Source organism: Protomyctophum parallelum (genome assembly GCF_964188405.1).
Source record: "Protomyctophum parallelum genome assembly, chromosome: 2".
In the NCBI taxonomy this organism is placed as follows: Eukaryota; Metazoa; Chordata; class Actinopteri; order Myctophiformes; family Myctophidae; genus Protomyctophum; species Protomyctophum parallelum.
This window is the reverse complement of record NC_139699.1, coordinates 31,112,846-31,137,428: the sequence shown is the minus strand read 5'-3', so window position 1 is coordinate 31,137,428 and position 24,583 is coordinate 31,112,846. Positions and strand designations below refer to the sequence as shown.

The 24,583-nt window shown below is 40.3% G+C and overlaps 2 protein-coding genes across 4 annotated transcripts in view; both read left to right on the top strand.

Annotated features, from left to right (window-relative positions):
- The first annotated feature begins 1,674 nt into the window (after positions 1–1,674).
- Positions 1,675–8,468, top strand: gatm (glycine amidinotransferase (L-arginine:glycine amidinotransferase)). Its single transcript, XM_083757865.1, has 9 exons — positions 1,675–1,854; positions 2,884–3,108; positions 3,306–3,501; positions 3,858–4,048; positions 5,191–5,328; positions 6,016–6,180; positions 6,349–6,412; positions 6,735–6,851; positions 7,137–8,468. Exons 1-9 carry the CDS (start codon positions 1,786–1,788, stop codon positions 7,247–7,249), a joined length of 1,278 nt encoding a protein of 425 aa, XP_083613991.1. The 5' UTR covers positions 1,675–1,785; the 3' UTR covers positions 7,250–8,468.
- A 1,484-nt stretch (positions 8,469–9,952) lies between these two features.
- Positions 9,953–24,583, top strand: part of pde8a (phosphodiesterase 8A) — a 72,510-nt gene continuing 57,879 nt past the window's right edge. For 2 of the 3 annotated variants that reach the window (XM_083759620.1, XM_083759621.1), the window contains exon 1: positions 13,773–15,096. In XM_083759620.1, coding sequence (XP_083615746.1) covers positions 14,944–15,096 — 153 coding nt within the window. In that variant the 5' untranslated portion in view covers positions 13,773–14,943. Of the gene's footprint in view, positions 10,052–13,772; positions 15,097–24,583 lie in introns of those variants that run through there. The other variant, XM_083759624.1, reaches the window with a different exon arrangement.

Genomic DNA, 24,583 nt, shown 5'->3' with positions numbered 1-24,583 from the left:
CGTTGCATAAAGTTATACATCAGTTGTCTTAACAAAGCATCACATGTGGGCACACCAACAAAGGTAAACAACTGACTGGCACTGTACCACCTAGGAACACGGAGAAGTAACCTCATGGCATCGTTATATGCCACTCTGAGCCGTTGCATGCTTTTTACTCTGTATACATGAGTGGCATAAGATCCGAACAGTGCACATTTTACATCTACTGAGCACATTTTCTTAAAAGCATATTGGCCTGATCATATATTTTGCGACACTGTCGCTGGAAGTCACTGTCACAGACATCAAGCTTGAGACAGACTTCGTGACCCACTTCTTTCCTATGGTCAATATTTACAAAACAACTGGCAACATACCAGTGCCACATATCAGTGTCATGAGAGCAACATGTCTTGTATGCCACAAATTCCATGTATGGTGATTCTGTGCAGTCTGTCTCTGTCCTGAGCATACATGTAGATTTGTGAATCACACAGCCAGAAGCCACCTATAGTACTGCCACTATTGCCACACTATTGATATGGATACAGGATGGCGTGCAGAATGATCAAACAAACATGTCACAGAGTTGAGATTGATTGCTGTACTTCCTCTTCCCTGTTTTACACGGAAGCAGTGTTGCTAGGAAATGTTAATGTTATACTTTAGTAGCTTACCTAACTAACCAAGTAAAATTGTAGAGTAACTGACTACAATTTGAAATGAAACTATGCTATACTATTAATGTAAGAGATCCTTAAGTTGAAAGTGGTGCATGCCTGCTATGGTCACCACCACAATTGCCTTGTGAGAGAAATTACACAGAGAAACATGAAAAGTTGGAAGCAAACTAAAATAATGTGATATCATTGCATATAGTCTCAACTGGATGTTTCAGATTTCTTAAGAGAACCCAATGAACGGGCTGTGACAACTTTGTCCATGGGAATTAAATGCTGTGATGCAAAACAACTAACAAAGGAGATGTATTTCATATAAATATATAGCCTGGCAAGCCTGCCCTATATGGCGTCTCTTATCAGTTATCAGCAGGCTGATGAGCATCATCATTTTCAGAACATGTCCTCTGCATGGCTGCCTGAGTTGTCCTCTTAAAGCTAGTTTCAGTCTATTCTTTGAACTCTGGTCATTGGACAGGCGATATCACGGCAGGGTCAATGGGGTTTTTCTCTTGTGAAACTGTGAGCACACAGTCCAGTGTGCAATATGTGAGCAATGTGATGAATGATACAGCTAACTTTTGTCAAGTATTTTTGGTCATGGTCCATATATATATAATAAATAAATATAATAATATAATAAATATCTACAACTGTTTATCCAATGTTATAGTTCACACATCAAGTTCTCTCAGACAGAGGCACCCACATAGAGCTTAAAACAATGCTTGCATGGCTTAAAATAATTCCTCATTATAGCTTACACTGTAGTTAAGCAGTGGCATAGGCACTAATCCGTTATAAAGTATGTTAGTTCAGCTGTCCATAAAGACATTTGAAGGGGAAAAAATATAGGTATAGAATATTTAAGGCAGCAGCTAAGATAAGAATTTGCTGCGTAAGGGATAGTGTTTCATGGAAGGTCACGTTGCTCAACAAGTAACAACTTAAGGTGACCAATGGTATTAAAGGAAAGGTTCTGGCATCTGCTCCTAGGTTATAAAGTTGAGTGAACCCAGGCGTCTTCATTCATTCTCAAAGAGATAGGTGGATAGGATTCTGTTCTGCCACGAAGCTGCCGCTTGACTTCATTGCATAATTTTTCCCAAATTATTATTGGACAATGCTGCGTGTCAGATGTCTCAGAGGAGGTAGCAGAGGGGCTGAGGCGGCTCACCTGATCGGAGCCATGGTAATGCTTTTTCCAAATTTCCAAATGCAAAGACAAGACAAACTCTGAGGTGCAGAAATAGAATAAAATTGAGATGGTTAGCTGATGTAGGCCAAGAACTACCATTCTTTTCATTTTTGAAAAATAAAAATAAAAAAACAAAAAAGAAGGAAAAACGAATTGTATGCTAGGTTAAGCATCTTGAATAGAAACAGTAACTTTGATGTAGACATTGAACGGCTAGACTATGATCGATTTAGTATTTCTGAAATAGTTTCACTTGGTCTTTTTTCTCCTGTGGATGACTGACTGAACTGAACAGCTGCTTGGCGCAGCTGCGCTCCTAAAGTCACTGACCACAGAGATGATCTTGTACCAGTGCCAGCCAGCCTATCTCAGTAGCAGCTCATCAGAAGTTGGCTCAAAAACAATAAACCCGTTGACATGTATATTTCTAATCAGTAATCACAATCGTGTTACTTTTACTGTACTGTACTTATATGATCATTTTATTGGCTCCATAGGCTAGCTTTATTTCACGAATTCCGCAGCCAAGCCAATCAAAACATAAACATAGTCTACAAAAAGGGGGGGGGGGGAAAGTAAAAGTAGCACAGATTCGTTTAAATGAATGATAGAGGAATGGATATATCTTTCATGGGGTTTATTGGCGGGAAATTTTGTTAACAAAACGTAAATGCCCAAAACGTTATGGAATAGACATGGATGGATAGGTTTGAAATCTAACATGTTAATAATGTCTGCTAAGTTGTGCTAACAATGTCAAGAATAAGAAAAGCTGAAAATCTATACTGAAAATGTAACCTTTTCATTGTTTAGTTTGGGTGCTTCTGTCAAGTCCAATGTGCCACCATTCTATACAGATCCAATGTGCTGACCCAGGATTTGAAGAAGGGTTAAGGGCCATGCAATTCTTTTTTTAAACAAGGTTTTTAGTAGGAATGTATACATCTCAGTTCAACATGAAGAAGAGGGGGTCTGTTGACAACAAAAATCTAAGTCACATGCAGCATTTCTCTTTCCTCCTAGTTTGGACGGGCTGTGACTGGCTGGGTGCAGCGTGCATTCCAGAGCACCTCCAGTGCTGCAGCAGCTGCACAGGCCTGTCCCGCCATCAGCGAGGAGGAACACGTTACTGAGCCTGCACAGCAGGAGTGTCCTGTCTGTGCTTACAACGAATGGGACCCACTAGAGGAGGTGATCGTTGGCCGTGCGGAAAATGCCCGCGTGCCTCCTTTCACCGTGGAGGTCAAAGTAAGAAATGACAACAGAACTTGTTTGAAACATGCATTGATTATTCAAGTCAGATCACTCTCTACAAAGTAAAATCCTTAGTTTGACTTCTTATGGTACCATGTGCAGCGACTTCTCACAAAAGCTTAGGGAATAAATGTACATGATTGCCATTGCCCTATTTGTGAGTTTCTTGTTTTGCTGTTTATTATTGACAGGCTAACACATATGAAAAGTGGTGGCCCTTCTATCAGAAGTATGGGGGCCAATGTTTTCCTGCGGACCACTTAAAGAAGGCTGTTGCTGAGATTGAGGAAATGTGCAATATTCTACGTCTGGAGGGGGTTACGGTTCAAAGGCCAGAGCCCATTGACTGGTCATTTGAATACAAAACTCCAGACTTCACGTCACCAGGTACAGATAGGATTAGAATCATTAGATCATCAGCTGATGGATGCAAGAACTTGTAAAGCACTTAGGTGTTGTTGTCAATCGTTATACTGACTGGCATTTCAAACCTTTGTTTTTATGTTTTCAGTGTCTATTGTCTATACTATATGAAGCCAAATGGCTAAACTATTATGAGCAAATTGTTTGTGTAGACTTGTGTTTGATTCCAATATCTCTTTACCACTACACTACCACTTACTAAGCAATCAATCGATCCAAGATTGACAAATTCTGAGCATTATTTAACTGAGAATGTATAAATCAACCCATAAGGTGTTTTTGTTAGACTTGACATGATGTGTATCTTTGACCATACCCAGGCATGTATGCTGCCATGCCCAGAGACATCCTCATGGTTGTGGGCAATGAGATTATCGAAGCTCCCATGGCTTGGAGGGCTCGTTTCTTTGAATACCGTGCATACAGGCCTCTGATCAAAGAATACTTCAGAAGAGGTGCTAAATGGACCACTGCTCCCAAACCTACTATGGCTGATGAGCTATATGATCAGGTGAGGCCCTTCAGTAAAATATGTTGTCACTATCGTGTAGAAACCGGCTTGAAAACACAGAAAACATTGTGCACAATTAATGCGTCTCAACGCAACCCGTTTATGTGTCCTGGACCTACAAGGTTTCCACCTGACAGCGACAATTCATTCCTGGTTTGTGGTAGGCTACCTTCATTGCACGGGTTGAGAATCACTGCTAGAGCCATAAATATCTTCTCTTATGGGGGTCCCTGGAATATCTTTAAAAAAATGGGGGTTTATTGAAAAATCATTAAAAAACTTTGATGACAAAAAAAAAGAAAAGAATGGGGGTCCACAGGCTAATTATTGTCAATTTGGGGGTCCTTGACATGAAACAGTTTGGGAACCAGTGCCCTATACTGGGTACCCTGGCAAAAACATGCAGTAATCCTGGTCTCTATACTGCCTCTCCTTGGTCGGCAATTGGAATTACGTGTTCCTTCCAATCCATGCTATGTCCTACCGGGTAAACTCCCCCTGTCAGGTGATAAGAAGCGGCCTGCTCACTCCAAGGAAGCTTAGTGAAGGAAAGGAAATGGTCACGTTACTGGGCTGTGCCATGACACTTTCATGGACACTTTCATTGGAGCTATGTCCTTTCCTTCTCAAAGCTTCTTTGGCTCACTCCTCATGCATTGAAGGAACGATGAGGTCAATTTGGGGCTCTCCTCTCAGCCCTTTTTGAAACTAGCTCCTCGCCACACGCCCTACACACTTCCACTCGGTTTGAGCATAGATATATAAATAATAGAGACGGCACCGGGATTCCCCTCCCATCCAGTGCTGAGATATTATTTATATATCTATGCTCAAACCAAGTAGAAGTGTGTAGGGCGAGTGGCGAGGAGCTTGTTTCAAAAAGCGGGATAAGGTTGGCAGAGGGAGAGTAGTGCCCAGGATTAAAACCTAGGCAATTGGCACTGGGTAAAAAATGGGTTACAAAAAGATTCAATATTTTCCACAGCAGGAGTAGTTTGAGAAATCAAACGTGCTGTGTTGGATGTCGCCTTAACATTATAGGGACCGCTGTACTGTATTTGGCAAGAGAGAAGAGTCTACACTACAGTAACATAACCGCCCTGGAGATAATCGTCTTGACGTCTTCACAATATCTCCTGCAGGACTACCCCATTCGCTCAGTGGAGGACAGACACAAGCTGGCTGCCCAGGGGAAGTTTGTCACCACAGAGCATGAGCCCTGCTTTGATGCTGCCGATTTCATCAGAGCTGGAAGGGATCTGTTCGTCCAAAGGAGTCAGGTATAAAAGTCTTGATAGGGAGAACATTTTCCATGATGTCATACTATCTCAATAGAAAAGATTAACACACGTACACACAAAACTCACCTATTTACAATAAAACCACTTGTATGCCAAATCCGTATGAAGTTGACCTACGCGTCTCCAAACATCAAAATTTGCATTCAATAATTTGTTTAATTAGTGTGATATATTTTAAAATCATGAGGAAAAAAGGACTAAAATCTGAGCAGTTCCCTCCTCAACCCACCTTATAAAATCACCACTACCAATAACTACAGGGCAAATTCCTCAATGTTATCAGACAGATACTATATGGGCTGGGGCGCAAATGACAGTGGAAACAGTTAACCACAATCTGAGGGAGGGGAAAAAAGATTAGATAAAGTACAATTAGCTAATGAATGAAGAAGAGGTAGATTATATATATAGGTCACAGACCTGATATTTCTCTTAGTGTACAATGTCCCACTGTTCTCTTTGTGTGCTCCATGGCCCCTCATATTGCAAATATTATTTTGAAAGGATAGTAGAAAGACAGTAAACTGAGGTCAGGCACGGGTATTATACACAGGTCTCCAGACGGAATTGATTTGGCGAAGTTGCGAATATATACTATCCGGTCAGTCACAGGAGCATTGCATCCACCTGTATGCTTTGACACATATTCCATTGCTTCCTCTGCAGGTTACAAACTACATGGGAATTGAGTGGATGCGTCGTCATCTTGCCCCAGATTACAACGTCCACATAATCTCCTTCAAGGATCCCAACCCTATGCACATCGATGCCACTTTTAACATTATTGGGCCGGGACTGGTGTTGTCCAACCCTGATCGCCCTTGTCGTCAGGTAAGATCAGAGGGGTTGAGAGAGAGAGACACTGAAAAACACCATGAGAGAGAGTATGTTAGAGATGGATATTTCTCTTAGTGTCTAGACTCCAGAGCGAACCTCTTGTGAGATAATGCAATAATAGGTTTTCATTTTGTCATCTCCATTGTGTCTTGTGTTTCTCAGATTGACATGTTTAAGAAAGCTGGCTGGACAGTCGTGAAACCCCCATTGCCCTTGATTCCTGATGGTGAGTTTTGAAACTACTGACCTAAGTGCTTTACATAAATGAAGCATTAAGACATTAATACACAAAGCACTAATAAGAGAAAACCCATGTCAACATCCTTTTTGCTTTTTAAACTACTAGAAAATGTAAAAGAATAATATAACATTGTGAATACAACATCTTATGGAGATCCTTTGCTGGCTAGCCATTTAGCAACTTAACAGCTGTTTCTTTGATAGTTTATGTCATTTCTCAGGATAGGAGTTACTGCATACAGCCTTAAATTACCATGAGCTTAATATTTGGAGTTTGTGAAAGTGCCTCCATCTTATCTCCTGTTTAGACCATCCACTGTGGATGTCCTCCAAGTGGCTGTCCATGAATGTATTAATGTTGGATGAGAAGCGTGTAATGGTTGATGCCAATGAAACCACCATACAGAAAATGTTTGCGAACCTTGGTGAGTTGACATAATCCTTTTTTAATCCTTTGTTAGTCTATTCAGGACACGAACGGTATGTTTTTCATGTCATGTGTAAAGTGCAGCCTGGTTTATGCTTAGTCTTGCAACAGAGTCTCACACTGAAAATAGCAGATTGAGTCCATAATGTGTATGTCGTGGTGCAACACATTGTGAGCTTGTAGATCAGCATTTTTGGGTGCCACACACCATTGTATGGTAGAGTTTAAATTACAGTATAGGTAGGTATAAGGATAACTTATAAGTGAAATATCTTTTCCCCAGGTATCAAGTCCATACCGGTGAACATTCGCCATGCCAACTCCCTCGGTGGTGGTTTCCACTGCTGGACAACTGATGTCCGCCGCCGTGGTACCCTGCAGTCCTACTTCCACTAGCCTCGCCAGACAGGCAGTTTTTATTGAGCTTGTAATTATGTGCTTTCCAATCCTATACCATGACTCCAAATTCAGCTGAATTTCACTCCAATAACTGCAATTAATGCAAAAATAAAATAAAAAATATTATTACGATTCATTACATACATTACAATGTAATCTCGTGTTTAGCTGCCGCTGTTTCCTCATTTTAAGATCACAGGGAAATATAGTCTTCAAGTTTTGAATTAATGTATGATTTGTGTTAATTGGAGAGTGTTGTGCATGTTGTTGCCTTTGCAAACAGCTTAGTTCAGAATTTTCTTCACAGCAACAAATTAAGAAATAAGAATTAAGACCTTAACAAATCTCAATAATAACTGCATTTCTGGCCTGGCTATTGGAAAAAATAAACACCAATGGCTTGTACATCTAGACGTCATTGATTATGAGGACAGGGTACAATTTGGTATGCCACCGTCATCAGACTTGGGCACAGGGGGTAAGGATCTACCTCGTTGTAAAGTCCAATCCTCACCAATGAGTTGCTATGCGGTGAGTTGCAACTTGCAAATCACACAACCAAGTTGCAACAGAATCCCAAAACTGCACTGACCTGCAATGGGGCAATTCAGGCCGCTGCGATTTCTCTCTGCAATGTATTGCAATGGTTTTGTTGCATCGCAAGTGATTGGTGTGGGCTGGGCTCAAAAGCTCAACACACAACAATTCTATTCTCTAGTATAGGCTAGAATTCTTTCCTACGTTTTCTTTTTTCTACTAAAAGAATGTATAAACGTTATGTAGGTCATTAAAGAATAAATTCATATTTCAGGTATGTTATTTTGTAAAGAATGGTACATTTATATTTATATTTATATTTTTCCCCAACAATTAGTGTTTTTATATTTTTCTTAAAAACTACAAGGTCCATATCAGATATTGTATACCTTGCCTCTGCTATTTTCTATTATTGCAAATCTGGGCCAGTCACTTATGCTACAAATACTTTTCACTGAAATGCTTAATAGCTGCTGTTGTTTCATGCTGTAAAATGTGATGATGACGTTTTTTGTTGTTCAGATATGTTGCATGAATTCCTTGGTGCACATACAGCAATGTAATGTAATGTTGGAGGTTTATAAGCCTTGAATGCTGTCATGATATACATCATTATATTCAAAGTTTAAGGATGGTTGATGGTTTGTATCATGCAACAATATTAAATGTTGAAATTAAAGTGTCTCACTGTCATTATTGTGCAGAAGTCAGCATAATTTATTTTATTTATTCTGCTAGTGCTATATGAAGCAACATTATCTGCCAGTGTCCAATATGTGCAGTGTGCCAGCATACTGAAGAAAAAACCCATCTCATCTTCTGGTACAGTACATACTGTAACACAATAATGTAAATTACAGTTTCATGATATGACATGATATGATGATATGTATTGTATGGAGGGGGGGTTCTTGCAGTAGGCTTCTATAGTGGCAACCTGAGTTAGTGTCATTAAGTAAGTAAGTAAGCCTTGCCGAGCCATGAGGCCAAATACTGGACAACTCACCCCGGTGCTTGCCCGATTTTCCTCCCGGGATAACTTTGTAATATGCTATTGGCTGTTTGTATTCTTTTTGGAAAATTTATAAAAAGATACTCCTATATTATTTTACTTATATTGACCCTATAAACAATTTAGTATATGTAAGGTTTTGCCCACTCAAATGGTACCTCGTCAGATAATCCCAACATAGCCTACAACAACTTCTGTGAACTGACTTCACTGTAGTAGCTTTTCATAAATTATATTTGTATTTAGGCTGTCTGGCAACCTTTATGACAGCAGACAGTGTCTGCTGTCATAAAAGTTTATAGTTATAGAAATTCAAAGTCCAGCCGTCTGCTGTCCAGCCTCTGCCACCCCTCACTGGGGAACATTCCGTGAGGAAACGGAATAGGGGTGAGTTGTCGTTACCATGAGACCCAAAGGGCAGGAGCCTATCCTGTTTCTGTAGCGTGAGGCAGATAAAGTACACCCCTGGACATTCTGCTTTGGCACAGGGACTTATCCCAATCCAAACCATGATGCTGAGTGCCAAGCAGGTCACATTTCTCAGAGTGTGAGGGCTGTGATCCCAGCCCCACAGTGAGATAAGACTCTAACCCACACTCACATTTGCATTCTACTCTAACCTCTAGTATTGACATTTGCAATGATTATATTATATTATAATGCATGAAACACAATCAGTATTTGAAAATGGCTTGGTGTGACAATATGCACTGTTGTACTAATGTTCTGTTCTTTATTTAGTTCCTGAAATGGCAACATATGGGGCAGGGGGTGGAGTCAGCTCTGATGCAGAGGACCATACCAACATACTTGATTGAGAAGGGGGGGAATTGTTTAGGGATTCCAGTTGGCTCTAATTGCTCTCCACCCCTTTGTGTATTTATTGGTTTGGTCCACCACTATATAAGTCTCCCTCATGTGTCATTTGAACAGGTCTGTTGGTTGAGTTCATTTCCTGTTTGGTTCCACATTATTTTCATTTAAGTTATTTTCATTTAAGTTCTGTTATGTTGCCCTATCACTTCAGTTGCTGAAACCTTTGTTAATAATTTGTTACTTTTGACATTAAAACAAACGTTGAGTTTGAAAACCTGGGTCATCCTTTGACTGCTCGGTCCCTCACACAGCCTTTAGTCGAGCATCAAACTCCGACCTCCCAGCCTCAGGGCGGACACTCAAACCACAAGGCCACTGAGCTAGTGCAACTGATCAAGACACTGAACCCCCAACTGCTCCGTCCTGATGAGCAGGTTGGTGCCTTGCATGATTTCCTCTGCCTTGTTGGTGAATGTGATAGTGGAGGGATTCACATTATGGTCTCGAATGCACACCTTGCTATGAGTCTGGCCGCGCCAGGCTAGGGTATGATGTTCGCAAAACCCTGGTGACCTTGGGATACTGAGGAATGAGGATACGTCCCAGGTGCATCCATGCGATGTATTTTCATTCTAACTGAATGGTATCTGAGGTTGTAGTTAATTAATGTGCCAACATAATTTAACACATATATGTCTGTGAAATATTAACATGACTGATGTGTTATGTAATGGGAAACATTGTGTCATGTGATGTCCTACTGCACTCCACCAAGCAAGAGTTTTCAAAAACATCTCATTTATGATTTTAAAAAGATAAATGTATGGTTTTGGTTATTTCGAAAATATACTTTTTTAAAGAACATTGAAGATTTGAAGAAAAATTACAAAAATGGAAATGTAAAAGGAAAATCCTTTATATGTTATAATAACTAGTAGGTCATGTTGTCATTACAAAGATGAACTTACAGTTAATTGTCCTAAACTGAAAAGAAGTGGCACAGACTGCTGCTATAAGTTACAGTGAGCTCTGCTGCCATCCACTGGCAGAGAAAACCAATAACACTGAAGTATATTTTATGACGGAAACTAGGCTACTACACTTTCTAACCACTTGCTCAGTGCGGCAGTGCCCATTACCAAGACATTAGAGACACATACTTCCCTCAGAATACACACCTGACACACCCAAAGTGATTTTGAGAACATGACCTACAACAAAAAACTTCCATACCTTGGGAGAAATACAACAATGTTCAAACACAGCAGCTGGATTTGTGAACTGTTGTTTAAAAGAAGGTTAGGCAATGGAACACAACCACCCTAAGGACTACTAAAAAACAAGGCTCCAGACATCCCAAAAGAAACTGGTCGGGCTATTGTTTGGCCTTACATCTACAAATAATTTAACCCCAGCTCACTTTGCTAGGGTGGGATGTTGCAAATAACATAGGCCATAGGCCCAAAAGCTCAAGGAATAGAGTTTAGCCTGCCGGAATCACTGCCGGGAAAAGAAGTTATGGCCATTTTTGTATACCACACCATAGACAACCTAAAGGCAACATTTTCCAAATTTCATTATGCTTGGCCAGCTTAAATTCGGCCATAGCCACTTGCCCAAATGTGCTGACCTCGTCACATTTGTGATTGAAGTATTTATTAACAGTTTGCAGAATTACACATCTCAATACAAAACACTGTTAACTGTGTGTCCAAGGAGTGTTTTTCATGCGAAACTAATGCTTGGAATGGATTCAGAATCATGAAAAATCCCTAGTTTGACATGTCACATGCTACTTAAAGCATGATGAAAATGTTGCCTTATAGGTGTGGTATACAAAAATGGCCATAACTTTTTTTTCACGATGTTTCCGGCAAAGCAGGCCTCTTATTCTGTGGACCCTAATGACCAAATGAATAGAAAAAACACAAATATAAAGTACGGCATGACATTCCTCTCAAATGCATGCATTTCCAACTTGGGGTAGGCCAGTGCCCAACGGGCACCGCAGGGCGTACAGTGACCGGTGTCGAGACTATCGGACCAAGTAGGCCTTCCCCACGGGCACCGCTCTAGTATACTTCATATTTTAAACCATGTGCATCCCTTCTGTGACTCTACCTCAAGCAACACAGTAGTCCTATACAGACAGACAGTACACAGTATACTTATGCACTATTGGCATTAATGTTACTGACCAGTTGTAGTGTAATTGCACCGTCCTGTTATAGGCTACTAAATGTGAGTCCTAATCTGACTGTGCGAGTACATAAGAATGTTGCTTACTGGTATGTACGTACGTCTTTGCACTAGTCATGTTATCAAAGCAAATTCCTGTACAGTGACTTGGCAAATAAAGCAGGTGAACAGAAGTATGAGGTCAGAGCGTCAGATTAAAATAATCATGTGCCCCGGCTGGAAGCACTTGGCGCAGTAGCGTTGGGAAACTCGGGACGTCTAGCTGTTAGACTCTGTCTGTCTGTCTGTCTGTCTGTCTGTCTGTCTGTGTTTGTTCCAAACTCTGTAAAAACAAATGGTTATTTATTCCTCTCCTCCCCTCCCTGTCTCACTGGCCACCTTCAAACTCTTCTAAAGATTCACTTCTAAGAATGGCTTTTGGGGACTCTATTTAGTTATTTCTCCTTTTTTTTGGCCTATTATTATTATTATTATTATTATTATCCATGATATTTGACTACTCTGATGCTTAAATAAATATACAAACAAACAAACAAACAAACAACATGGGAACCAGACCCTCTAGTGGACATTTTATGTTCTTCATTTAGGTTGTAGATCATGAACCTGGGAGAGAACATCCAAATATGTATGTATGTATGTATATGTATCTAACATCAAATCTAATATGGTAATCTAACATATAATTAATAATTAAATAAATTCTGAATATCTGTCTGTCTGAACGAATGAATAAATGTCTGATGAATGAATAAATTGTCGTTGCTCCTCACTCGCTGCACCAAATGCTCTGAATCCTCTGACAAACTGACACCAGACTGATTACACCTCAAAATACATACATACTGTACACACACACACACACACACACACACACACACACACACACACACACACACACACACACACACACACACACACACACACACACACACACACACACACACACACACACACACACACACATACATACATATACAGTATACATAGTACATACACACACAATTCATTAAAAATATTAATTTAGTTATATCAGTTCCTGCCAGAAACGCACAGAATGTGAAAGCCACAATGAAGATGAAGTCGTTATTGTTATACAATATAACCTACGGCTAAATCCTGGAATTTAACCTTTTGAAATAGCCTATAAGTGATGACAAGCCTAAATGTAGCCTATACTTGCCAACTGTTTTCTCAGTTTAGAAGAACAATTTATATAGTCTAATGTAAATCGCCATCAAATAATCGAGGTTATAGGTTATGGGTATAGGCCTACTCAGACTGCTTGTTTTTTGACAGACCCTCACCAGTTTATTTCCTTGGTCTGCACTCTGCGAGCAAGTGGCGTCAGGGGGTCATCAATGTGTCTACTCTATACACAGACAAATGTGTCTGTGTGGCAAAGTTGGTCATCATGCCATTAATGTTCTCAATATTTTGATCATAAGACCTAATTACTGAATGATTCTATAGGTTTTCAGAATATTTATGCCACTTTAGGGCGGCTACTAGTGGTTCTCACATGTTTTATTTGCAAGGACCCCCATAACTCTGAGTGTACAAAACTACAAATGTAACCAAATGGACCTGTAAGGGTCCATTTGGTTCTATTTGTACACTCAGAGTTAGGCTACAGACCTGTAATGGTCTGATCTGATCAGGCCAGGGCTATCTCTTTGTGTGTTTCTGGTAATTTTATTATCCACTCATTTTGTATGTCCGTTGCAAAAATGTCCACCACAAGCCAGCATGGAGATGACCCCTGAGCGGCATTCGCACAAAGTCCAAGACCCGAGCAGCTTTCCATCCGCCTTGAATCCTTTCAAAGTTCCCACGGAAAGCCGGGACCACCCAGCTGCGGCAGGGACGGCGCTGATTAGCTGAACGGAGCTCATTTGCATTAACGTCAGTAAAGGCTGTAGGTCAATCCTTGCGGGTGCTTTTATTGGATGTGCTGCTGTCAAGCAGTGCTGAAGAACTGGAAGGGCAAACGCTACAAAGACAAGAGAAAAGACAAACAGAATTCATCATTATGTAGCGAATTTCTGCCGTTGCGCGTATATACAGTCAGCATTTGCCTTCCGTTTTGCATTGTTTATCCGAAACTTGGAGACGCGGAGCGGTCTTGGAATCTTTTTTCCCTTTTTTTCTCTCAAGCGATTACATTCTCCAGAGGTGGTACCTCCACACGTTACAATCTGACAGCCTCTACATCTTTTCTTTCCCACAATGAGAGCAAATCGTGGGCCTGATACATTGTAGCCAATTGCACACCGGGGTTTCGTATCTCCCCCGGTGGATCATCTTCAACACGGGCAGCGGATGTCTGAATGGAAGCTATCCCAAGATTTCTGCGATTCTTAATTGGTAAATTCGGGCTGATAAATGGAGCGTTTAGCCGGACTACATGGCACAATGTTTCATAGCGGAGTCTTGACATCGGACCGACTGACAAGAATACTCTGCAGTGTGAATATGTTAGCCTGTTGATGATGAACGGTTCAGAACTGGCACAAACTGTCGTGAGAACCGGTTTGTGGCCGATGCCTTGAATTGAAGTGGGCAACCCAGATTGTTAAACGGACTCCCCAATAAAACTGGATGGTTTGGGCGGGGAGGACGCACGGCATCACTATAGAATTATTGGACAAAATGGATAAAACTGTTGTATGACTGAGCCAAGGAGGATCTGGCGTCTAGGCCTACTTGATAACAGTAAAGTTGAAATGAGAAAATGATGATGTGGTACGAAGGGCGAGCACAGGAGCCAGAGTGAGGGATACGTCGCTCATGGAAATTAAACAGCCCAAGTGAAGAATAACGGGACTCGTGTTTTGGAGGATAACTCAGTGCTTTTGATAAAAAATAAAATAAAACCCCTCTTCAATTAACTTCATGTGAAAAACGGAGAGAGGAAATAGGCTTCCTGGTCGGGTGGTGGGATAGGGAGGGGGAAAGAGATTATTCATGCTCTGTGTTAAGGAAATAAGACAAACTACTGTAGAAAACTACTGTAGAAAATAATTAATTCAGGGGACCTCAACATATAAGGGGAGGGCACGAATGACAGTCGGGCAGCCTAAGTAAAGCACTTGCGCAAAAGAAAAAGGCTGAAGTGGGTTGAAGCATGGGCTGTGCTTCAAGTATTCATATCTCTGATAGGGTGGTCTACCACAGTGGAAAAGAGTCGGAGGATTCCCACTCACCCCAGCAGACAAATACCACTCAGCATCAAGGAAATCCTGCCTCGGGACTACCGATTAAACCCGCGAGTTGCAAGGTGAGGGAGCTACATTCTCCATATTCAGAGTGTGTGTGTGTGTGTGTGTGTGTGTGTGTGTGTGTGTGTGTGTGTGTGTGTGTGTGTGTGTGAATACCATTGCATTCAGACAGTTGCTAGAAGAGGCCTGTGATTTTTCACTCAAATCAAATTATGAAAATTCCATACTTTACTCAAAACATTACTGCTTTGTTTGCTATTGCAGGCCATGGTCTCACAATGCTATAGGCTATATGATATAGGCTCCTTAATACACCCAGTGGTCTGGCCATTCCAGGCTAACCCAGTGGTAGGTCGCAGGTTCAACATCTGTAGCCTACACATAACCTCAGGTGAATTCTCTCCACAGGGTTTTTTAGGCAGTGTGAATGGACGTACATTAAGATATTATTCACTAATGTAACTTAAATGAAGAAGCACAGCATGACGTCTTCATTTATTTCTACTGAGTAGGCTACTAATGCATATTATCAGTTAAACTATGGGGACTAACTAATTTATTAAATTAAAATGGCAACAAGGCTGCACATTTACTTTTTCCATAGATCTAGTTGAGCCCACACCAGTCAAACTCAAGTTCAATCCACCACTCTCCCAATTTACTAGGCCAACTTGTTTTTGATAGGATGCCCTGGCTTTCATGCAGTAGGACGTAGGTCCTCCAGGCCTATCATTTTGGCTTTGATTCAAAAGTTAGGCATTGTAGTCTAGTGACTAGACAAAATGGTGCATCATCAAACATGAATAGTTGAAAAGGACTCTGTGACATGCTTATTATGCATAATGGTAAATGGTGCATTTATATAGCGTTGTTATCCAAAGCGCTTTTCATTGTAATTACATTTACCCATTCACACATACATTCATACACTGAAGGTGGAGGAAACTATGCAAGGCACCAACCTGCACTTTGGGAGCAATTTACCGTATGCAGACAGCGGCCATCTTGCCAACTAGATGCAATTTCCCATTGACATCCCATTCATCCAAACAGAAAGGTCCTATATCTCCAACATTGCAGCTGTACGAAAAGCTTGAATTATCCTCTTTCTATCTGCAGTTTGTTTGTTTCATTAAAATCCCAACTGTAGACTTATGAGCTAATTCCTGTCAAGAAAGTATTGGCGTTTGGAAGCAGTAGTAGTTTAGTCCTGCATGTGCAAATTCAAAACAGGTGGTATGCAGGGCTGTTGAGTGATATCCAACAAGCACTCCCAAACTCTGACAGACTGACACTTATAACCTTAAAATAACCTGCACAGAATTCCTTGACAGGAAGTAGCTCATAACATGTCTACGGTAGATTTTTATTTAACAAATACTTTACAGATTGAAAGAGGATAATTCAAGCTTTCCGTACAGCTGCAATGTTGGTGAGTTTGACATTGTTTAAGATTAGATAAGATTTTTCTGTTTGAAAAAAACTGGCAAGATGGCAGCGGTGTGAATAAGGTCAATGAGGGGTTCAGCGCAAGGCCCCAGTAAGGCTATCCAACGTTGAAGCTGCCACTACCTACTGGAGGAAAGTGGAACTGCAGCACGTTCATGGAGGTGGACGGACGTTCATGACGTCATGTGCGTCATCCCAGGACCGGTTCGGTTCAATCTCTATCCTTTTGTTACTCTATGTTTCAGTGTCTTACTCAAGGACACTTTGACACTAACTCTGGGGGAGCCCAGGATCGAATTGGGAACCTCATGTTTCACCATCCGGCCACAATACCCCTGAGCCCTAATCCTGCTTCTCACTGCCGCATAGTTTCTTACTGTCTTAGTCAAAGCTCAAACCCTTTATACTTATACACAGACATTTATTGATAAAGCTGGATTTTATCATAGCATTTGAGATTTATTTTATAACCTACTGGTGCACCTTGACTACATTTATATTAGTCAATAATTTAATGTTTAATTTAATGTTAATTTAATGTTAATTTAATGTTAATTTAATGTTAATTTAATGTTAATTTACTGTTTAATATACAGTTAATGCGCTTTGAAATGTATATCTATGTATGCTAGCTGGCCGAGCTAGCATAGATTCTAAAGTTCTGTATAAACCCCTGGTTTGAGGTACTTTATTCCTAATCCCTGTGAACTGTTTTACTACCATGATAATGGAATTTCCTCCACGGGATCAATTAAGGCCCGTCTACCCATCTATTCTACATCTTGCTTGGAACTACCAAGTCAAGCTAACACATGTTCTCTGAAATCAGCATCGTGCACAAGTGATATTGTATTTAAATGGAAGTTGACCAGGAGAATCGGTGCTCATACAGCAGCACACCAGAAGAGATCAATATTGGCATTTGATTGCTTTGGAAAGGATCCACTGTCCATGTCATTTATTAGCTGTAAGCAGTAGATTGCTTCACCATGTGCTGACTGCACAGTTGAACCACTATAGAGAAGATACAAAAAGTAAAATCATCAGTGTCAATTTAACTTATATTATACAAATGTAACCATTCGGCCATTTTGTACACTGAAAGAGTTACAACTGTATTTTTCCCCCCACTGAAACAAAATGTGAAGGCAGGGATACATCATGACTGCATGGAGTGGTTTTTGACAAGATGGAGTTTTTTATGTTAATATAATTTATATTTAATATTGCTGTCCCACAAACCACCTCATTTTTGAAGAGTTGGTCTTCAACTCCATGTATTTTCAGATTATCTCTGGAGGTTTAACTCATTTCGACCTAAGGCCAATTCTAAAAACACCTTCTAAAAGGTGTGTGTGTGTGTGTGTGTGTGTGTGCACGTGCGCGTGTGCGCGCACAGAGGTGCATGTGCCCAGTAAAAATGGTATGAAACAATGCAATTCCATTAATGCAGTGGGTTTGAGAAGTGGCCTTTACTTTTGTGTGTGTGTTCGTTTATTTGACACACCGCAGGCTATTTGAGGACCTCTGTCTATCAAAAGTTTGTGGCCAAATGTCACCACAGGATCCAGTGAGTGGGCGATGTGACAAATGCCCCCACCTAAACACGCCCACTGTGCTTCTGATTGAATGAGTGCCCTGATTGAGTTAGACTAATGGCATGTAAATCTCCTTCAACTGGAGATGGTTAAACCCTGTTGTGTAAGGTGTCAGCATCAACATTTTCTTTGTCATTCCAAATGGACAGCCATGCTCAGCCATGCCTATTACACGTCACTCTCCACATTAGCAGAATTAGATTTCGCCACTTACTGATCACCCCCATTGAATCTTGCATTTGCCAACATCCTTCACTGTGGTCCTACCTCTTTCTGGTGTGCGTTTTACAGTAATATACAGTTACTGCTTATATGAGATTAGTATTGATTGTTGTTCTAGAATTGCGTTAGTTCCACTTGCTTAGGCTTCCTTCATTGGCCTTATAGCCTATATTTTCATTTCTTTGTACTCCTTTTGTCGTCATCCCCAGTCCTCACACACAGTTCTGTGTATTATCACTGCTGTTATATCCGACTGACTCACGTGCTGGTGATGAGCCCCCACCGGGAGGACGTAGTAGAGCCTTCGGCCAACTCCTCCTCATCCCAACAATCCCTGCCGTCCCAGCCCGTGGGATGACGTGCAGTGACAAATCCCTCCCTCCCCGCCCGGCTTCCCACGTCCAAACACGGGCCAATTGTGTTCGTATAGTCGCTCAACACTGCACTGCGGTGGATTCGAACCCCGTAGACTCCTACTTTAGCAGTACGCCACCTGAGTGCCAATTTCTTTTCAAAAAGCATTATTAGGCATTGATTTAGGGCTGGGCAATATATCAATACTATAATAATATATCGAAATTGTGATATGAGGATATACAATTGTTTGGGAAATTGTGTTATGGTGTAAGCACTGAACTTTCCAGGATTAAAAGTTACATTTCAGTGATTTTCTGACCTTACCTGACCTTACAATTATCCACTAATTTACACTGCCATTGCTATTTTCTATATAGCAACCATTGTAACCTCAAGACGGGAACAGATTGGCGACTATTCCGACTATGTGGCTTACGTGTGCGGTTAGGGACAGGGTTCGAGTAATGAGTGCATCATATTGGCGGTGCGTCAGAATAGCGGGCTTCGGAATGCCGGTGTGTAACCTCGAATTAGATAGTTCACAACACGTTTTAAATTAACTAACTTGATAATCCTGCTTTGTGAAATACTTCAAAGACGGTGATTAAATGGTTGTGCAGTTGACTGACAGGTGTTTCAGTTCAATCTGTCATCAGGCTTAGGGGTTCATTACATTTGTGCAACATACAGTACACTGCTAAACATTACAGCAAATATAAAAATGTGAAGACAATAAAATAAAATAAAAGTAGCAATTCATTTGCCATTAATTTGAGGATTCTTAGTTTGCACTATATGTAATATTGTCTCTTCATAAAATTATTAAAAGCTGAGAATTGTAGTTGAATTTAATGTTTTCAGTAGTCGTGCAATACTGTAAAATTAAATTCAGGCCCAGGCCAGATGAGACAAATTTTTATCTACAACGTAAAATACTGTCCCTTCCCAGCTCAGCCGCTAAATACTTGAGCATAGCGGCCCCCTCAACTCATCCCTCCCCTCCTGGCGATAATTATTCATAAAAATAAATGTCTCATTGTGAAAGCGCCAATGGTCATCCCCACAATATTGCCACAATATCAATATTGAGGTATTTGGTCAAAAATATGATAATTAATTGTGACCTCAGCCCTGCATTTAAAGCTTTGATACATATCATATTCAGACTTTTGTGCAGTGAGGACAATCATAGAGTGGTACCACCTGGAAAAACTGTCACTGCAAAGTAAACAAAACCCGGATCTCTATCTAGTACTATGTGTTTATTTGTGTCGCTGTGAATACAAACATCCAGCCTGTGTTCCTAAGCTTGTGTCAGGAGGTTTTGTCAACACACATGGGGGATACACACACGGGCGACACTAAAAGTTGAGCAAACCACTACTAAGTTTACTCTACCAAGAAATGCCTGTATTGCTTTTTAAATGTGAAATAGTTAATGTGTCTTATAGTTTTTACATCTATACAGATGTTTTTGTGTGCTTGTGAAACCAGCATGTGCCTTGGAGTGTCGGTGGGAGAGTTTGGGAGTGTGATGTTAGCCTTTGTCAAGGGTATGTTACCATCTGGGCCGCTCTAGCTATGATTAGGCTCAAGGACAAGGTCTTATGACAGCTGTGTACAGCCCAATGTATACTCTGTTGTACGGTGGTGTCGTTCACCAAAAATAACCAATTTTTCAAGCAAAAATCCTTAGAATTCCTTAGAACTTAGAATTCTGTTGGCAGAGTTTTGTCTCTTTGTGTGTTGAGATGTGGGGTAAAATCATCTCTCACATCAGCCTCAGACTTTTCCCATTAAACTTCTCCACGCCAAAGGTGAGAAGGTTGACAAGATGTCTTGGTGTGAACTAATGCTCTGTCTGGGAAACACTTGTGGTTGCCAGCATGAAAGTTGATAGAGGTCTTTGAACAAATGACAAACATAACATTTGTATATCTACAAATTATACATTGTATTTTTATGATGGGAGAAGATATAATCTGTTTGGGACCTGGTCAAGTTCTGTCCTGTTGTCAGTTTTCTATACCTCTCCTTTTGGTGTGTGTGCTCCTTTGAGCCTTCTCTGGTCACTAGAGTAGAGATTGTGTGTGTTTAGTCTAAGTTGAGAGCCATTGGGTAATTTATTCCAGAGGAAGGCAAAGGCTTCGTGTGGTGATGAATTAATCTACTGTGCTTTTTTCTGTTGGCTGAGAGGAGGGGGACTGATATTGGCGCTCTTTCTCTCTCCTCTCTCTCTCTATCTCTCTTTAGCGTTTGCTCTCATCACACTTTTCCTCTGTTCCCTCCACTCCTCTGGTACCCCTTGTGTTGTTTTTGTTTCATAACAAGGGGCTTTTTCCCTAAGCTATTACCAATTCACTGTACAACGTGAATGCTTCTCTCTCATTGGTACAGTCTCCACTATCTCCTGTACAATTAATTGTATAACAATCTCATTCAGTACAACCATTGAAAGGATAACTTTCAATTGACCTCAATGGCCCTGTATTGTCTTTGTGGTAACAGCTGGGGGCAGGATCTACTGTATTCATGAACTGTGCTTGGTGTCTATTTGTATGTTGTATTTTTGTACCATGTACAAATAATATTAGTGGCTATTATATATTGCTTATCGTGTATTGTCACATTTGATCACCTAATTCATACTGCATCGTGTTGAAAATCAGTTACTTTTTCCAAGCAACTTAACCCTGAGGTCAACATGGCCCTGTTTTAGATTTGATAGTTTTGGTTATACATGCAGTCATACACAGATAAATGACTAGAACCCATATGGACATTGGACAAATATCTGTTCCAACGTTGCAGTACATTCTGTGTTTCATTTCAACAAAGTGTCAGCAGACATGTGACCATGTGCGTCTCTTCCTGTCAGGGTTATCTCTAGTATCACTGACAGGGTACTTTTTTGCCATTTCACAATTAGCTCTTCATCTGTGCTGGCAAATGAGATAAAGGCTGGGAGGAGAGGAAGCACAATGTGTACCCTAGGGCAGTCGGGACGCAGACTTGGGTTGTGGGACATATCTATTGAGTCACATAATTAGAACCTCTGCATTAGCCATGTAATGAAAAACATATTTTCTTTAGGTAAATGTTCACTTTTAAACATTACAGCATTGAATAATTTAAACTCTATTTGCTGATCAATCATAATGATTGCTGTTATAAAAATGTGTGCTTTGACTCTTAAATTTGGCTTTTATGAGTGCACAAATGCTTTGTTCTTAATTTCTTAATTAGTTTGAGCCACATGAACCTTAGTGTCCATATTCTGTGGGGGGCATTCAGCAAAAATAACGCATTATGACTCCTAGTATAGGCTCTTGGGCAACTCCAGTCAACAGCGTACATATGGTTTAATATCATAACTAATTATTACATTGGTAACTCCAGCATGAATTCATATTTCTGGGTATTCGCTGAAAAGCAAAGACTGTTAATTGCCGTTAACAGTTAATTGCCGTTAATTGCCGTATTTTTCACAGACTTTTGTAAATACAGTGTCAGTAGCCAAGATTTGGTATTTGACATACAGTATACTGTACACTATACAGTCACTGTGTTGGAATAGCTTGTGAATGCAATGCTCAAGGGTAATAGTATGTGAATGCTCAAGGAAAACGATAACGAATACAAGAACGCTTGCCCCAGGTCAAATCCGGCGACCTCGGAATGGTTGGCATAGGTATTCCTAAACATAACTTCAGTAAAACTATGCCTAAACCTAATCTTATTCCTAAACTTAACCCCAGTAAAACTACCCCTAAACGTATTACTGTACCTTAACCTCAGTAAAACAAATACATAAATACGAGCGGCCCGTGGATTTTCTTTGGAGCTAGTGGGTTTTTGGGCGAGCATTCCGTTTACCACAATAACTACTACATATTCAAATAGTCTGTGCCATGCTTATATAGTTGGTAATTACACATACTTGAGTACCAAGTATTGATTCCAACATTTGTAATGATGATAACCTGTTATTACATTCTACTATTCTATAGTATTCTATAGCAAATTTGGTGTTGCATATTGTGCTGTTGGAAGACACATTTTGGACCTCAAACAATACATCAATAAATAATTTATCCAATCATGGATAAATCATCCATCAATGAATGAAACAAGTGAAACATTGTTACATCTCTGTGTAAAATCTTTTGCTTTCACTTGATTTTCAGTTGGTGGACATTTTATTTGTTAATTTATTTTTGCTGCCTTCCTTGAGAGCAATGAAATTAATTCACTATTGAATGGAACATTATGTTAGTGAAAGTAAAATATTTTTAATTGTAGTCTGGTCTATTGACCAATGGAGATACAATTTAGAAATGGAAAATTGTGCATCATGTCTGAATGCTCAGAGGACCCTTCTACTATGTTCACGTATTAGGTGTCAGATAAGGTTAATGCACTTTTAGAACAGAACCACTCATTGTTTTTGAAGTACAGTAGTCTTAACAAATATGGCTACATTGAAAGCTTGTTCTATTCCCCCTAAAGGTGAAGAACTTGGTATCATAATGTCAGCATGTGATAGCCAGCCTCACAAGATTGTGGAAATGGTATTCTTCTTACAAAACAAGACACAGCAAGTGTTTACTTTATAGCCATTCTCTCTGTTCAGTTTCAGAAGCTTGCAGGAATGTGAATAAGCCCAGGTCTACTGATGGCCTTAAGCTCGTCCACAGTTGCATAATTTCCATTTGCTGGGCTCGTGTCTGGGTGTCTTTTCTGGATGTGACAGTTTGCTACCAGTGGATGCGTTCTGAATGGGGCTTCAAGCTCTGTGCATCTAGATTTGTCGAGCCCCAGAATAGAGCAGTGGTTCTCAAATGGCGTGCATGGCACACAACCGGTCCAGGTGTGCCATGGGAGTTTGTGACATCAACACAAAACTTTTTAGATTTATGAATTATGAACTTTTAATTTACTAGTTAGTACATTGTGTGCACTGTGCTCTGTGAAAATCTTAGACCTATTTTAAATGTTTACTTTTGTGTTTGTTTGTTTTCACAAATTGGCAAAAATAGATTTGCAATGCATGGCGAACAATGCAGTGCATTGTGGGTTTTCAGATTGGCTATTTTCACATAAAACAAAAGCTTTGCAAACCACTGGAATATAATTTACCATGATATGAGGATGTGGTTGAGTTGCATACTGTGTATTGTTATATATATTCTTTTATCTGACTGATGATTTATACCTTCTTCACAACGCTAATCTCCAGAGGGCCACATTTCACACCTTAAATAGTATACACTTCATTAACCAGGAACTCCTGGGGGAACCTGGTCAATGAAGTGTACACTATTTAAGTATACTATGGTCCCCTCTTTTTTCCCTCTACACCAAATCTCTTGGACGAAAATAGCCGATCTACAAGCTCACAAAGTGTGTTAAAGGGATGCATTGTGAGCTTGTAGATCTATTTTCACTGAATGTTCATCTATTTTGGTCCAATGTTCGCCTATCATGTCCCAGAACAAGGATGGTAGGGATCATGTGGTTAAAGTGGGTTTGAAGCTTACACCATGTTCAGACCACATCATCAAAACTGAGTTCATTTGAAATTCACCCTCCTCTTGCATAATAGCATACTGTTGAAGTATCCATAGGCATATTTTATTCTCCCCTGTGAGAGGGAGCCTAATGTGGTGATTGAGGCCTGCTGTAACTATGCGTGACGCACCATTTTAACCCTTTGCAACAGCCTCTGGTTACTGGAGAACTTTGGCCGGTGTCATGCTTCGTGGGATAATTGATGTGTGTATACAGTATGCACTACTTGCAAGATTTGGGAGCAAGACTTGGGAGCAAGAGCTACCAAAGTCAGAATAGTCTGATTTAAAAAGTCAATCCTAAAACAAAAGGCTCTTTTTCACTTCTAATTTTAAATAAATGGATTTCG